The 17,817-nt window shown below is 36.5% G+C and overlaps 1 protein-coding gene across 3 annotated transcripts in view; it reads left to right on the plus strand.

Annotated features, from left to right (window-relative positions):
- Positions 1 to 4,528, plus strand: part of LOC111584142 (phospholipid-transporting ATPase ID-like) — a 72,701-nt gene extending 68,173 nt beyond the window's left edge. For all 3 annotated transcript variants that reach the window (XM_055011608.1, XM_055011607.1, XM_055011609.1), the window contains one exon: positions 139 to 4,528. In XM_055011608.1, coding sequence (XP_054867583.1) covers positions 139 to 468 — 330 coding nt within the window. In that variant the 3' untranslated portion in view covers positions 469 to 4,528. The remainder of the gene's footprint in view (positions 1 to 138) is intronic.
- Positions 4,529 to 17,817: the final 13,289 nt, after the last annotated feature.

Consider the following 17,817-nt stretch of genomic DNA (forward strand, 5'->3'; position numbering starts at 1 on the left):
GCGAATTTGTGACAATAGACGTCAAGGGTTTAAGATAAAGTCTTCAAGCTTTTGTTTCTGTCACGTTCAAGGTTTTCCCAAGTGAACCTGTTTGCTTCGTCCTTCCAGCATTTTAACCGTGTCTCCCCAAACTTCCAGGTGATGTTCAAGGTGCGACAGGCCAAAGCTTCACCTCCTCCTCCTCCTCGACGGACTCGTATCCGCCGCACCAGCTCCAGACGTTCGGGCTATGCCTTCTCCCACGCTCAGGGCTACGGCGACCTGGTGACGTCAGGTCGGTTCCTACGGCGACCGGCCATATCACGATCTTCAGGCTTCACCCACGCGGGTCGAACCACCACAGGCTTCAGTCCGATGGGACGATCGGCCGGCTACAGCCCGACAGGACGCCCTCAGAACGCCAAAGTCCCGGACGTGGAGGTGATGTCACTGCAGATGTACAGGACTATCACAGATGCTGCTCTCTGACAGGCAGCAGACTGAATCTATGTTTGGAGGAAATCTGGGAGGAACAAGAACATGCACACTGGACAGCTGCATGGTGGAGTTATTGAAGCGCCCATCTGACAACTTGTTCGGGCTTTCCAGACAACTTTCCATGAACCATGTCTCATCTGTCCAATACAAGGTTTGGAAACTTTTGCTCCACATTCTGACAACCGAAGGGAACTAAAGCAAAAAGCTGCTTCTGATGAGTGGCTGTCTTTGGATCATGAATGTTAATGTGAAGCATGCCTCGTGCAGAGCAGCAGGTGAGAGGATGAAGTCTTCAGGAACAGAAACAGGTGATTCCTGTTCAGTAGGAACCACAGAAGAGGAACAGAAGTGTCATCGTGTTTACAGGCGACCCACACTTTGTGAACGCTAGGAGTCCAGATGCACAGCTGGGCTTTGTGCAGAGGAAACAACCAGCAAAGCCATGTTGCAGGAAATCTTTTAATTTTGTACCTATGCAAGTCTTTTTTAAGCGTTTTATTTTCCTATCTTGAAAACTGTACAAGCAGTCAGCACTTTGGCAGCATCACAGGACAGTGGGAAAGTTTAAAATCTAGAAAATGTGGCTCACACTACTCTTCTTCACAGCAGCATTGATGAAAGAAATTTATTATCAATCATTAAATTATTTGTTGGCTGGTTGAAATAGGTATTAAGGGGAAAAAACTGTCAAAATTCAATTAATATATTCTCGTTTGTTTCCTCTTTTATGACAGTAAACTGAATATTTTTGGGTTGTGGACAAAACAAGGACATCTGAAGACGTTATTTTGAGCTTTGGGAAACACTGATTGACATTTTACAGAGCAAACAACTAATTAATTAATCAAAAAAGCAATCGATAAATTAAGTAAAAATATTGATTAGTAGCAGTCCTGTTCTTCACAGTGCCTTAGTAGTGGAGAAGAAAAATGCTTTTGCCACAGGATTCAAGATTGTTCAGCTTTTGAAAGATATTTGGACTTTTGTTGCTGTAGTTTAGAGAATTTTATGAAACTTTAATGAATTTGGAAGAAATAAACAAATCTTGTTTTCGATTTATTTAAATGATAATCATTGATGCCACTGTGCAATGAAACATACCATATACTTTAAGGGTTTATGGTTCTAGTATATTGTTGTTGCTTTGAACCCCTTTTTTGTGGATGTAAATCTTTCTCTGATATAAATTGTTCATTATTAAATAGCTTCTTGATCCCAGTGTGCAGCTTTGGAAGATAAATTGCAAGATAAATCTGAGGAGCTCACACAATGAAAACACATTTTCCTCCTAGAAGTTTCTTTTTGTTGCAATGAAATGCTGAATAGTTTTTCTTCTCCAAGCTTCCAAAAGCTGACCAAATATCACAGTTAGAGATGGAATCAAACTAGTCCCAACTAAGACACTCGTGCACCAAGTAAAAAAGAAGCTGCAAGTGGTTTCTTTGTTTTAGGAGACCCAAAATACTTCAGTGACCCCCCAAAAAACTAAAATATGACCAACTTTTTAAGCTATTTGGCATAAAATTTGTCTTTAGAAAAGCCACCGCGGTTTATGTGGATGCTCTGTAATCTTGTGAGGAGTCAAATTGTCAAACCGAGGAGGATAATTCAAATGTGGACAGATCATTTTAAGAGCAGATGATTAACCTTATCCATCATTCCAATGATGTTCAGGGTGTCCCTACAGCCTAGACACATAGGCAAAAATACATATTTTCAGGAAATTACATTTTTAACAACAATTTATTCAATTTTTTTTTTTTTAATATATTGAATTTAATATATATGGTAATTAATCAAATATGTATTTAATATAATAGCCATATTTAATGTGTGGAGGCAAAAAAATCTAGTTAATGAGATTTCCTATGTCCAGACTTTAGGGACACCCTGTGTAACCAACAGGACTGTGGGAGGACACCCAGAAAGGGATTTTTCACAACCTGGCAACCCATACATTTTGCTTTCCAGTGGCTTATTCTAAATCTCTCTCTTTATTGTCCATTAAAAAACCCCATTAGTTCCAACAAATAAACCAATTAACTAACTAATTGTCCTTTGCATAGCAGCCTTATAGGAAAATGAAGTTTCTTTTCAAAGGGAGTAGCCAAAAGTGGATGTATCCAGGCTGCAAAATACAGACTATATGATATTTATTCCATGCATTTTTATTTTTCTATCTCGTCATTGACATGAATCGTGTGTAAAATTAGGCTTTTATTGATAAATGATTCATGCATGAAGACGATTAATCACTAAATCACTTTAATTAAGCTGCATACATGCTGTTGTTGCCATTACCAGTGAAGTGTGGAGGTGCAACATCATAAATTCCACCCACTTCAACTCAAAAGATAAGAAAAATAACTAATTTTCTTTATGTCAGCTAAGAAGTGCAACCCTTCATGGTGCTGAAAGTCAGACAACAGCGACTACTTCTTTCATTTCTGACAACAAAACATCCATTTTTAAAGGAGTTTTGCTCAATACTGGCACCAGAATGTGTCTTAAATACAGGTTCAGTGAGCAGATTTTGCTTCCCTGCAAATGTTTGATTTTGCCTGCAGCAGATATTAAACTAGCAAAGAGGAAAAATGCACATTTCCACCTCATTGAGACTTCTGCTGCGAGTCGTTTGCTTTGGGAAAATCAACCACATCTACCTGTGTTTGGGAGGTCCATCATACTGAACACACACTGCAGAGCTAACAGGCTGGTTGGTTAATACATTCAACCACACGTTTGGATTCACATTTGTGTCCTTGAACGTCTATTTGATCTTCTTCAGTGCACAACAGGGCCTTAAAAGCACCACTTAGAGCATTCCTGTAGACATTTAGTGATGCAAATCTTAATCATGTTACCTCATTTCAACATGTGGTGCATAATTTTGTGCTTTGTAATGATTTAAAACCCCATGCATTTGCTTTTAGCTCGCTGCTGTACCGTATATTCGACAATCAGCTTGGTGGTTCTCATGAATCGTTTCAGTGGATCTTTAACTCCACGTCTTTCACTTTCTAAAGAAAGAAAACACAGATGATGCCTTAATGATTTATATGAAAACTAGAAATATAACGAGAACAATGATGTTAAAAAATGACGTTTTCTACAGCTCAGTTGACGAAAGCAAACTTTTTTGTTAAAAATATTGCCAAGTGGAATTTCAAATGTCATGTTATGTTCACATGACTGCTGTAGCTTCAAAAAATAAAAACTCCCAAGTGGCTTTATAATTGTACAGTGATGATATTTAAGATGACATTTTTACTTTTCCATGCCTCGGATTGGCAACTGATCAGTTTCCATCTACTGTTTGCTTTAAATTGCTTAAAATGACTGAAAACTTGTTGAATTAAGCGTGTATTTGTAGCTGAACATCTGATTGTTGCCCAGAATTGAATGTATTGACTCTGACCTGGTGGTGAACCAAAGAGTTTCTTTTTAGGATTTGTAAATTGTTGCTCACCAGACAGAATTTGATGCTGGAAGTCAGTGTGGTGAAGCTGGTTTATACCACTGACTTGATTATTTACTGTAAAAAATTTCTTTATGGAAAATTTATGTGTGCAGAAGAAACATTTACTGCATGTTTCTGTAACTGGACTCTGCCCCAAGTGTTCTGTTTTTTTACAATCAAGCTCAAAGCCAAGTATTTGCAAGAAGGAACAATCTTATGTTGAAAATTTGGTGAAATAAGCCTTTAAATATCAATTAACAGAGCTTCGTCTGCAGTATTAATGCAAAATAAATGAATCAAGAGTGACCACTACACAGTACATTAATGTACTGAGGGTCTTTAGCCAGTTTTTCTTTGGTACATTAAAAAATAAATTGCAGCAATAAATATAAATTTCCATATTTATCTTTATATTACATCTTTGCATCTCTTGCCTTGAAGACTGAAACTGCTACAGAATTTTGAACTGTTTCTCAGATGTGACAAAAAAAAATCGAGTGATTTGTAGCACTGCTCTTCTGATTATCTTTTTGTATCATTTTGTACCATAAAAAAGTTTTTACTGCAATAAAATAAGGTCTAAAAGATCAACATGTCTGTGCAGCTGTCGTTATTCCCCATTAACAAGAAGATGTGCTGCAGTTTTTTACTTCTTTGTGCAGTTTTTCTGTTATTGTCCAGCCTGAGTGCAGCAAAGTTTAGAAAACTGCAAATAATCTCACAGCAGTTTGTGTGTGATACACTGCTGGGGTTGTTACTCCAAAAATATCTGAGTACTACTCATTATTTTAACTTACTTACACCCTGTAGAAAGTAGCAGGTCTTGCAGCATATTTTAGTTTGTCTCCTACTTTAAAGGGACAACAAAACTGGAGTTCCACAATGTCTCACCACAGCTGGACTGAAAAATGATGTGTTGATAAATGTATATTCAGAGTGTGTTTCAGCCATAGATGGCATAAGCCCTTAAACACTGAGGATGTAAAAAAATAAATAAATCTGGCAGCAAATTTCCAGCTTAATGTTAAAGTCAGTGGAATCCTGCAATGTTCAGAAACCACCAATACTGTGAAAATATCAGCAAATATCTGTACAATAGTGAATTCTTACAGCTAATTTATCTGAATATAGTTAAATTGTGTAATTTTACAGTCACTCAATTTAAAACAACAAATTACTATTTGCAAAAATACAGATTTTTGATGTGTACGTCTACAGTTTTGATCAATTTTTCAAGTCAACATGTAAATGAATCCTTTTTTTCTATGATTTTGCTATGTATTATCTGTTATTTAGTAAAAGAGGAAAATCTGGAACAGAGTTTTTTTTTCAATAAAATTTGTAAAGTAGTGTTCTTTTAAAACTAATTTAAATAAAGTATAAATGATGTAATTTCACAGTCAAACGTCGTTAAAGAACAAATCACTATTTATACAAATACAAACCTTTAATGTGGACATGATTTAGAGTTTTGACCCATTTTATGTTGTTTTAGTTTTATGGTCAACATGTAAATCAAAGCTTATTTTCTGTGATTTTATTTGTTATTATCTATAATTTAGTGAAAAGGGAAAAATAGGAAAATAACCGTAAATAATTTTTAAAATTACCATTAAAAATCTGTGTGTTTTTATATTTTAACAAAAACAACACCCCTAAATTCAGTAATTTCAGACTCTCTCAACTGACAGTGTGGGAAATTGAGATTTTTGTTACAGGCCCCAGTTAGATTTCACAAATTTCAGGGGAAAAAAATAAATTTTTCCTTCCACACAATCAGATCTGTGAATCAGAGTGAATAACAATGAGTCAGGAGAGGAAGCCTCTTCACTGAGTGCACTGAGCTTAGTGGGCTTTGAATAATAATAATAATAACAGCCTGGACCAGGTGCAGGGACCTCCAGGGTGATGAAGGTTAAGAAATGGGAATTCAACGACTAGCAAAAGTAGTGGGAGTCTTAATGAGAGCACCAAAATGTTTAACAGCATTATAGTGCCACTTTTTGAAATCTGTTATCTGTGACATTTTATTTAGTTTTATTGTGTCATATAAAAGAATCACAGGTAGATCTACAGTGAGATGACATTAAGGTTCACTTTTCAGCAAAAACTGGAACTCCTACCTTTCACATTTCAGCTGAGTCCAGGTTTGTCTTCCTTGCTTTATTCTTTCCAGCCACTAGATGTCCTCAGTCTATCAGCTGACTCTTGCTAACCACACCCACCTCACCTGTTTCCAGTTCCTCCAGTGAACTCACCTGTTTCCTCTGTCATCACCTCCCTGCAGTAAATACACCAGCTCTCCACATGCGCTCTTTCTCATATTGTCTTTGTTTGTTCAGCCTTGTTGTTCTGATCTCTCGTCTAGATTTATGACCTGTTTGCGCTGCGGCTTCAAACACCGACCGGCCTTGAAACCTGGCTACAAGCTTCTGTTTTGCATCTTTTAATAAACCACCGTGAACTGTTGCTACTTGCTATTTACACACAATCTGTGAGACTTTGCAGCTGTGATTTAAACTGCAAACTGTTGCTTAGAAGATGAGCAGTTGTATGTAAAATGTGGTCTTTCATGCGTCCTCGCACAGGGACGCTGTTCCATGTCAGTCGAGGTAAATATTATAAAATTAACCTTTTTTCCTGTGCAAAATGGACTGAAGATGAAGTAGTGTAGCTCATCACCAGCAGGTGGAGTTACACTCTTTCACATCTCTGCAAAACCAGCCTCATGTTTCCAATTACTGCATAAAACCGAAAGAATCTGATTGTGCCGAAGCTGCAGAGGACAGACAAAGACGTATTAACCCTTCAACAGTACACGTTCCGTCTATTATTTGCCTGCACAAGCAGCAATACAAATAGGATGTAATAAAATATGATTTATGAGGCATGCTGGCGGTCTCGTGCACAGAGGAGTTTACTGTATGATACTGTTGGTGAAAATAGGCGTCACGTATGACTGGAAAACTTCCTCTGAGGGGCCAAAGAGAACATCTGAGAGCATTAAAACAATCAAAATGACAGAGGATTTGGTGGAAAAAGGTGTTGTTGGAGTAAAAGTGGTGGAATATTTGCCATAGGGGATCCACAGCTGCAGAATAATACAAGATACCTCATAAAAATGCATTTTTATCATTAAATGGCTTTTAATGAAAGATGATCGCTTGTGCTTTTTGATTATTCTGATTTCTTTATTGTGTTTTCTCTTTGTTTTTATGTCCTGATTGCATTTTTTTCGAGGGTTTTTTGGATGCCAGAGGACAATATATCTGTATGTTTCACACATTTTCTATCATTCAAATGCACCAGTCTGCTCCATTGTCTGCTCATACAAACAGAACAATGCCCTCCACGAGGTTTGCATGTCATATTCTAAGTAGATTTTGCAAATAGTACATGATCTTTTGTGCTTTTTAAGCTACAGTTTTAATTCAGAATATTGGAAAATGTTATATTCTGGTTTTACTAGTTTTACTGACAAGATCTGGCAACTCATGATGACTACTTCTCACCATTTTTTGACACTTTCCAGCTTTAAAAAAAATGCCTCACATCTTCAGAAATAAGCAGCGGATGAATCAATAATCAGAAGAATAAGTCTGCCTGCACTGTTTTTTACAGTGAGACATGTGAAGGAGACCAGAGCAGATCAGCCCTGCAACGCTTCGCCTTGACTGAGCGTGAACAATACGAATCAAAGTCATAATGAGTCCCAGAGAGCGAAAGGTTAACAGGGGCCTCCTGCTCTAATTTGTAAAGTTTGTCTTTCAGTAAATGAACCAGGGTGTAACCTGTCAGTTTCCCAGTGCATGCTGGGACGGGCTCCAGACCCCTGCTAAGGAACGAGGGGAGAGGCTGTTGAGAAAATAACTCGATGGAGGAGGAATCATGTATTCTTACATGAGTTTATTCCCACCAAACTGTCATAATGTCTAGATTTATGAATACAATGATTTGTTTTTCATAGACAGACAGTTAAATGTGACTTTTAGTGCATTTTTCAGAAAAATTTTGTCCTGTGAACAAGACAGAACAAGCAAAATGAAGAAATGTAAAAGTTACTGTAAGTTAATGATGGTTTATCATTAACTTTGTGACTGGGAAGACAGAGGCCCTTTCAGCTTCACTGTGCAAAATGTATTTGAGTTGATGTTTAATTAAAGAACTCATTTACTTTTCTGCTGTCAGCTTTCTTTTGTGGATTCTATCAACATTAAAATGATACTTTCCCCCATTATGTACAATGATTTCAGTACACCTGACTTAAATCAGTGGCTTTATTGTTGCTTAAACTTAATTGATGTGTGCATTACCAGTTGCAGCAATTCATTTCAATTGGTTCAGCAAATGTCTTTTCTCAGCAACCATAGAGTCTGTTTGGGTTAGTCTCCAACACAGTCATAAGAAACTGTTTTAAAATCTATATAAAGAAAGATCTAAAAGTCTAAGACTACACTGAAAATCTGTCGTATTTTCATGTAAACCCGGAAATGATCTTGAAGTTTGAGGATTTTGTAATATCCTGCCATGTAAAGCAAAGAAGAAACATTTCAGATTCTGCACAATTTGTAGCTCTGCAATAGAAATACAGTTTAGCACATTGATGATGTTAACTTCCTTACACAAAAGGTTCTTCAGAGGCTCATTAAACTAAATCAACCTGCAGCTGTTGTTCACCTGTTGGAAATACAGTTCAGTTTTCAGCAGAACATTGCTCACCAAGGAGCATTGCAATAGTGCCAGAAGTCAGATTGTTAGTCTCCAAAAAAGAGGCCCTTTCTCAGCATCAAATCATGTCTGTGTTTAGGGTTTTTCAAGGAGCAGTGCGTGGCCATTGGAGGATCAATACATCACGCTTTGCTCTCTGAGAGACAGAAAATCAGCTTCATCACTGATACAGTATTTACTAAATAAAGGACACAAGACTCCAGTCAGGAAAACGTTCTCTCAATAGAAGGTTGTTTTGCAGTTTAAAAACATGCTGAGGTTAATTGGTGATTCTAAATTGTCCCTAGATGTGAATGTGAGGATGCTGTGATGGAACTAGCAGAGGACAGAGGATAAAGCGGTATATAGATAATAGAATGAAGTGTCAAAGATAAAATTAACCTAAAGTGTTTTATCATTCAAAAGATAGGAGAAGTGAAGCAAACAATGAACTCTCCACTTTTCCACATGTCCAATAATGGGCTTGCAGTCATAAAATTTAGGTTAGATGTGCATTCTAACGATAAATGTTGCATAATTTCATTTCAATTTGATACAAAAGTGAAGAAACACACTTGAATTTTGCAGTTTTGCTTTCAGAATATGATATACTTTCTAATATAAAATTATTAAATTATTGCTTACTGAGAAATGTGCACAGTATCAATACTGCAAATTAATCTCAACTGTTTTAACAATCAAAAGACAAGAGAAGTGAAGCGAAAAATGAACTCTCCACTGTTCTACATGTCCAATTATTTTCTTGTAGCCATACAATTTACACTAAATGTGCATTCTAGCTATAAATGTTGCATAATTTGATTTTAATTCATCACTAAAGTGAGGAAACTGGCTTGAACTTTGTAGTTGTGCTTTGAGAATATGACATTTTCTAAAATAAAATAAATTTCATTACTGCTTTAAACAGCTAAAAGAAGTGAGGAAAAACAAGAAAACAATTACCCAGTTACTGTTCTACATGTCTAATACTGGACTTGTGGTCATAAAAATGTCAGTAGATTTACAATTTACCTGTAAATATTGAATATTTTTGATTTTATTTCATTTTTAAAGTTTAGAAAAATGCTTGATCCTTGTTGTTTTGGTTTGAAAATGTGATATTTATTAAAATACAATGAATGAATGAATGAGTTATAAAAAAACATTTTATTTCATTATTGCTTTACAGAGAAATGTGCAAACAAAATATCAGTAATAAAATGGTCCGTGTACGGATCTGGTAATTGGATTTTCCCTTCTGAAACGGGTATTGAAAAACAAAAAACGAGTGGTTATTTGATTTTCGTTTTAAAATACAAAAATTTAAATTGAAATACAAGACGTTTTTCCTTTTCATGATCAAAAAGGATATACGATTTTTTAAAAATGCTTTGATTTCCGTTTTATATTTAGAATAACAAGAAAGTAAAATCAGTTAGAGACAGAAACGAAAAAAGGTCATTTTTTTCATTTTCTGAGACCGGAAGTGGTCATCAGCAAGTGTGGAGCCAAACAGAGCACGGTGCATAGACTGGATATAATTTTTGTCCGTTAGTTTTCATGGTCAAAATGAGAGATCAGGGGCCGATCTTAAAATAAATCAATACTGAATTTTTTATAGCGTGTTAAAGTTTTACGAAGCCAGGGGGCGGGACTACTTGATTGACCGTCTGGTCTGGAATGATTGACAGGTCCTCTGGAGGAAGCAGCAGAGACTCTGCTCTCCTCGTTTGGATTAATTCTGACATAATAACTGTTGTTTTATTTATCGGTGGAGCAGCAGGACCTTTTTCACAGACAGTTTTCCTGCCCGTTGGTTTGTTTTAACCAGTTTTCTACCTTCGGCTGATTCTACCAGCAGACACTGAAAGGACTCTGATAGTTCGGTAAGTTAATGTTTATTTTCGTATCGGTGCCGCTTTTACTGCACTTCATATGCAGCTTTAGTGTCAGATGTAATGTGTGCCATGCACTCCAGATGTTGGTGGAGTTTATTTCTGTGTGTGTTGACCAGAGAAGAGAGTTAGCATCCAGTAAATATTAGCTTTAATGTTAGCGATGCTAACCGAGCTAGCTGCTCAGTCGTAGCCTGATTAAAACTAACGTAGCATGAAGCTAATGTGTTGAGTTTCCTGTCAGCAGCTGAAGTGTGTTGTGTTCCTGTAATGTGGTTCATTAAGTTTATAAAACTGTGGCTGGTTGACATTAATGTAACGTTCAGGAAACTTAAATGTGATTAAAACAGTAACGTTAATGTTCTAGTTGTCAGTAATCAGTTTTAATTTGACACTAAAACAGACTGATAGTTTTAAATTACATCAGTTTCATGAATTTGTCGAAAATTGTCTCATTTGTTGTTGTGATGTTGCTGCTGATTGATTAAAACCAGATGATCTGTGTTGAAGATACGTTTAGTTCAAGTATCAGAAGTACAAGAAGGAAAATGGAAGTTTAGTTCTGCTACGTCAAAGATTTCAGGAATAAAATAACTAAATGAGTCTTTATGCCTCAAACTTTATTTTACAATAAAGAAATAATGAAATAATCACAGATCATAAAAATATAAATAGCAGAGAAAACCTTAGAGAATAATTTCCTGAAAAGTCTGTGAAGGAAAAGCAGCTTTTTATCCTGAAAGATCAGAATCACCTCCAACATCTGCATCTGACAGCATCAAGTCAACCAGAAAGAAAAGAAAAAAAAAATGACTTCATTCTGATCACATCTGTTCCACATCTCACAGGCTGCTGCTGCTCACATTCTTCACATTTATTGTCCACTTTTAAAAGTTCAGCAGACAGGTGCTGTGCTTTGGAGTGTGACGATGTCGTCGGTGATGTGGAGAGTGAAGTTTCCGTTTCACCCCCAGCGTGCTTTAGGGCAGCCGGGTTGGACTTGATGTTTGAAATACTGACCAACAGCTCAGATTTAACTGTCTGGAGTTCTGTTTTGATGGATGTTAAACTTTCACTCCAAGCGGCCAGGAGCTGGGTCTTTAAAATAACCACCGTCTCGTTACAGAGTGAAAGTAGCAGTTCCTCCTGAAGGTCAGAGATTGCAGCATCTGAGGGCCTCTTCAAAAGAAGACGTAGCTGATGAAGGTGTTCTGGAGCAGGACCAGAAAGACCACGACCAAGCAGGCAGCGTCTCCCTCAGGTGGGTGTCAACAGTGTTCACGGTCAGGTCTGTGGTAATCCCATCAAAAAACAAAACAGAAAAAAATCTAGATTATAAATCAACATGTAACCAAAGCACTCTGTGCATAACGCCATAGTATAGGATGTAGTTCAGAAAATGTCAAAGTATAGTATACTTTTCAAGAATAACACAGTATAGCCTGTAGTTCATAGTACAGCATGTTGGCAAAAAAACCCCCCCATAGTTTATTATGTGGTTCAAAAAGCACAAAATGATAGGATGTTGCCTAAAATTGTCATGTATGATATGTGGTTCAAAAAATGTCATAGTGCAGTATATTGTCAAAATAGTATGTAATTCAAGAAAACATCAGAGTATAATATGTCATCTCAAAAATGCCATAGAATAATATTTCATTGTAAAAGTATAGTAATTTTTAGAACTGTTCAAATTCTTATATGTTGCTAAAAAACAAAGAAAACTAAAACAAAAAAAATGTCATAGTAATATGTCAATTAAAAAGCCTATAGTATAGCATGTCGCCCAACAAACATCATAGTATAGCCTTTGGTCCAGAAAACGTTGTTATGTCCTGGCTGTCTGAAGTAGGTGAGGAGCAACAGAAAAACAGTCCAAATGCTGGTTTCCAGAGGGTTAGACGAGTATTTATTTGAAAGAGTAAGTTTACAACAACACAACATGTGAGGGGGTTAAAAACAAATGGGTGTTAGTAAAATAAAAATAAATAAACAGAACTAAAAGTGAACTTCATGTTGACATTGATGGGCATTCCAACCAGGAACAAAGTAAAAGATAATCAATACGAAAAAAAGCTCTTCCTGCTCACCTCTTAAAACCCAAAAACACACCGCAGTAGCAGCCTAAACTAAAACTACCAATGGGTTCCCTGTTTTCCTTTGTGAACAATTCAGAGGTCCCTCTCTATCTCCCCACACATCCACCAACCACTGGAACACATCTCCAAAGTTCTGCTGGACCAGCTCAGCTTCCCCTCAGAAGAAGTGCTGCCACCTGCCAGATGAAGGAGCCTTTTGAGAGGCAGCTGGCATCGTGATTGGACTGTACTTTGGTCTGTTCCAATCCAGCTTCAGCTCCAGAGACGGCAGGCGGGACGAGTCAACGGAGGCCTGGTGGATGAAGACATGCAGCTGAGTACAATCCAGAAAACAACAGAGGAGGAGTGCAGCAACCCAGAGCCAGAACAACCAGAGTAGCATCGTATGTCTCTTAGAAAACATCATAGTATAGCCTTTGCTATGAAAAAACACCATCATATACATCGTAGATTGTACAAATAACAAGTCAAAGGAAAGAGACATACATTGTAGAATTGTAGTAATTGTGGGCTGATTGATTTACTGATTAGCAGTATTTTATTTTTTACTGATTTACGGTAATAAATACATTTAAAAATGGCGCTACTTTGGCTCTGAACCTTTATCTACCTGTGGTCGCTCTGTCTTCTGGAGTGATTTGATTGGTTATACATCACGAATAAAACTCCTTTAACTTAACATCTGTAAACAAAAACAAAAACGTATCAACAAAGTTTTCTGTTAGAGTTTGTGTTCTTCTGTTTAACTTCAAGATTTTAAAGACTTTCATTTACTGCAAATGAATATCTACTCCAAATGTCTCACTAATAATCATCAGCCTTAAAAACCCACAAAACACCCCTCTATACTGGACCACACTTAGTACAGTCCGGTTCCCCCTTCTATAAATCTGCTTGGAATCTTCCACTTCCTGTTTGTCAAAGTGGCCTTCTACCTGGACAGGTTTTGTTGGAGCTCATGCAACAAACATTTTGGGTAACTGCACTATAATATGGATGGATGACACTGAATTAGAGTCTGTTTTAATGAGACTGAGTTAAGATGTGTAGCTCTGTCATTAAATAGGAAATTATTTCTCAGAATCTACAGAGAAAAGTCTGAAATGTTTGCTAGGTTAGCGTCCCACATGTTCTTTGGCTCAGCTAAAGCTAACTCTCTCCAGCTTGTGGATCTCTTGAGTTGCTTGTTGTTAAAATATCTTGCTAGAGGTGCTGAAGCTCAGAAAGTCTGAGATGTTTGTTCAAAATAAGCTCATTCTCAAGTCTCATCTGAACTGTCCTCTTTTGTTTGAACTTTCCCTAAACTTAGGAGTTAATGACAGAGCAGCACATCCAGACTCAGTCTCATTTATGTAGAGATTAAACTTCAGTGTCATTCATTGATGTTAAAGTGTAGTTTTTCAAATGTTTGTTGCATATGCTCCCGACCAAACCAGTCCAGGTGGAAGACGATGTGAAGAGAAAGCTCCAGAGAATGAATATCACACATTTACGTTGGAAATAAATGTCCTTTAATGAGACATTGTCATGCAAAAGTTGGATTTCCCTTTAATGATGTTCAAATCTTTGTAGAGTGTTTTGTTGATGTTGGTTTCTAAATGTTTTCTGACACTCGGCCCCAAAGATTAAAACCTTTTACAGCTCACAAGCTGCAACAATTCACACATTATCAATTATCTTTCTGACTAAACTAAGATAAAAAGTGAAAAACTGCCTGATTCCTGCAACATGAATGTAAATCTTTTTGGTTTTTATGACCGTAAACTGAATATATTTGGGTTTGACATTTTATAAACCAAAACAAATGAATTACTGGAGAAAACAACAGATTAATGGACAAAGAAAATGTGTTTTCCAACATATATGGCTGAATTACTCCAACATTACAAGATGCATACAATTTTAATTCAATTTTATTTATATAACGCCAGTTACAGGTCAAATTGTCTCAAGACGATTTATTTTTATATTTTTTTATTCATATTTAAAATATGACAAAGTAAGAAATTTAAAACTCTTGACTAATCCAATTTATTATTTGGTTTTTAAGAGACTAATGGACAATTAAAATAACTTTCTCCACTAAAACTAATAAACATGAGGTAAATAGAAGGAACAGTTTTAAATACTGCAGTCCCACGACGACAAGAATAAAGTTTGTCAACAAAAAGTAAATCTGCTGGTGGATTCCATTAAAGTCCTAATAAATGATAATAAAGTGTGATGCTAAAGGTTTGTGGTGCTAAAAATCTCCAAGTAAAGATATGAAGTTGAACATGTGGATGGAGGTTGATAAAAGTTGACGTCCCTTCATTTCTCTGGAGCGACTCCATGGATTTTATGGGTGGTGGTTAAAGACCTGCTCTTCTAGTGGTCTTCCTTCTTGTCGCTGTAAAAAGTCAGTCCATCCTGGCCGACTTCAACACCTCTTCATGACAAGTTGTTCTGCCTCTGACCTGGTGGAAACTCCAGAAACTGGGGAAAACCTGTGGAGACTCGAAGAACTCGTGGAGACTCGAGAAACTCGTTGGGCGGGGGAAGGTGTGGTGGGCGGTGGGGGGAGGTGGGGGAGTAGAGGGGGGAGGCCGCCACCCACCTCCCTGCCTACTCTCCGCCCTGACTCCACCCAGGCTCCGCCTTGGCTCCACCCATGTGGTCACTTCAGGAACTACAATGCCAAAGGGACGACGAATTTATTTCTTTTCATCTGATCTGTAGCTCAGTGAGTTAAGGATTTGCCTATGGAGCTGCAGGTTGCTGGTTCAAGACCAGACACTTCTTAAATTTTATGAAAATCCTGACAAAGACAAAGAAAGAAAACTGCCAGTGGCGGGTCTTGAACCTGCGACCTTCCAGTTGGTAGTCTGTCTTCTTTTCCCCTGAGCTACTCGCTCAGATACTAATTCTTCTTTTTTTTGCGCATTTATCATCTATTTTTTGTCGTTTTCGAGTTTTTTTTTTTAACTCGAGTCTCGACTCGACCGTTTTTCTCAGGAGGTTGGACTTCACCCTTTGTGCTGGAGGGTGGAACCCTCACTTCCAAGACTTTCCAAGCCCCCAGACCTCCCGAGTCCTCAGGACCTGAGCTTTCACACAGTCTGAGGGCTGAAATTTTCTAAGTTCCACAGTAGATCTCTGTTGGATTGAACTTTCAGACAGTCCAAGGACTGATATCTTCAAAGTTCCTGAGTAGTTCTCTATTAGTTTGAGCTTTTCGACAGTCTGAGGACTGAAAACCTAAAAGTTCTTGAGTAGTTCTCTGTTAGTTTGAACCTTCAGACAGTCCGAGGGCTGAAATCTTAAAAGTTTCTCAGTACTTCTCTGTTGGTTTGAACTTTGTGGTTAACAGAAGCCTTATAACTTGTCACCATGAGTCTTGATTTCACATTTAGACCATCCATCTGAGTTCTTCTCAGACCTTCACCTGTGGGATTTTTAGAAATCCTCAACAACTTTGATTCTCTTCACTGAACAGTAAAGTTTGTGGAGATCAGAAGGTAACATTAGTTTGATCGATGCCTTCAACTACTAGTAGACTTTATCTGGAAAGCAGTTTACTTCAATGAGTTCTCAGTAAATCTGTCCACAATCAAACCAAGAACAGAGAAAGAGGAAATGTTTGAACAAACAACTTGATGTTTTCATTTCAGACTAGAAAACGCTTTAAGATCTTTATCTGTTTTTGCTCTTTTTGATCGTTTTATTGTCTCTTCTGTTTAATTTGATCTTCTAAAGTCTAACTGGTGTCTTTTCAAATGTTTTGTATTTGGTTTGATTCTTCTTAAATGTTTAGTTTTGCTCTTTTCTCACCTTTTATTCTTTTCTAATGTCTGATTTGATTTCCAAATGTTTTGTTTTTTTAATGTTTGTTGTTTTTTCAAAAGTTTTATTGGCTTGTTTGAAAAATTTCCTTTTCTTTCCCTGTGTTTAATTTTTAGAATAAATCTTTAAGGTTTTTCTTTTTAAATGTTTTACCACCTTTTAATGTTTAATTTTCTTTTTAAATGCTTCATTGTATTTTCTGTGTAATTCCTATTTAAAGTTTTATTGTCTTTAAGATTTAATTTTCTAATTACACATTGAATTTTTTTATTAAATGATTTGTCTTTTTAAAGGTTTAATAATCTAATTAAATGTTTTGTATTTTTTAAATGTTTAATATTCTTGTTTAACTGTATTTTTTAAAATTTTAATTAAAATGTTTCATCTTTAATGTTTAATATTTTTGTTTAAAAATTTTGTTTAATTTCAAAATTACATGTTTTGTATCTTCTGTTTAATTATCTAATTAAATATTTTGTCTGTTTAATATAATTTCATTTTATTTATTGTTTAATTTTCTTTCTAAAAGTTTTGATTGTATTAAATGTTTTTTTCCTGTGATTTAATTGCTTTTTTAATGTAGTTTATTTCTTTAATCTTTTTTTCCATCAAGATTTTAACCCCAACCTTAAAAATGAAACAAACCCTTAAATCACAATGAAAATACTTCTGTTGTCACAATCATGAGTTAGTCAATTATTCAGTTTATCAATTCAACTTTATTTGTTTAGCACCTTTCACACAGATGACAAAACTACACAAGCAAAGAGAAAAAACTATGCTAAAACTATGATTTAAACTCAGAAACATATTTATTAAAAAAAAAAGATTTAACATGGTAATAAAATGTGTTGTGTCCAGGGGATGGAGGGAGTTTATTGAAGTCTTCTTGGGCTCACATGGGAAATCACTTAAAATATAAACTTGATATTCAGTCTAAGGAAACTGGAAACTGCAGAGCAACAGAAGAACCAACAATATCTCCTGTTTTCTCCTTTAATGAGTCGACTCTTCTTGTGCTTTCAGACCAAAGAACTACAGACTCTTCACAACCTGCTCAAACTCTTGGTACAGGACCTCACCACACGGGTCAAGAAGGTTTCCATCTCATTTCTACTCTGAAGCTCACCTTCTCCTGCTCAAACTGCTGACAAATGTTTCTGCTGCTCTAAAGTCTGGTCTCCAGAACTTCCTAAAAACTCTCAAAGTCTCTTCTGCTGCAGGTTGCTTTGTAGAACTGTTCCAGAAAACCTCACTAAACCACATGGAGGAGCCTCAAGATAGTCGTCCAAATGAAACCGTACAAAAACCAAACTAGCACAACCCAAATGCTAAAGTCTCCTGCAGCCTACCAGAG

This window comes from Amphiprion ocellaris, chromosome 6, assembly GCF_022539595.1.
Source record: "Amphiprion ocellaris isolate individual 3 ecotype Okinawa chromosome 6, ASM2253959v1, whole genome shotgun sequence".
In the NCBI taxonomy this organism is placed as follows: Eukaryota; Metazoa; Chordata; class Actinopteri; family Pomacentridae; genus Amphiprion; species Amphiprion ocellaris.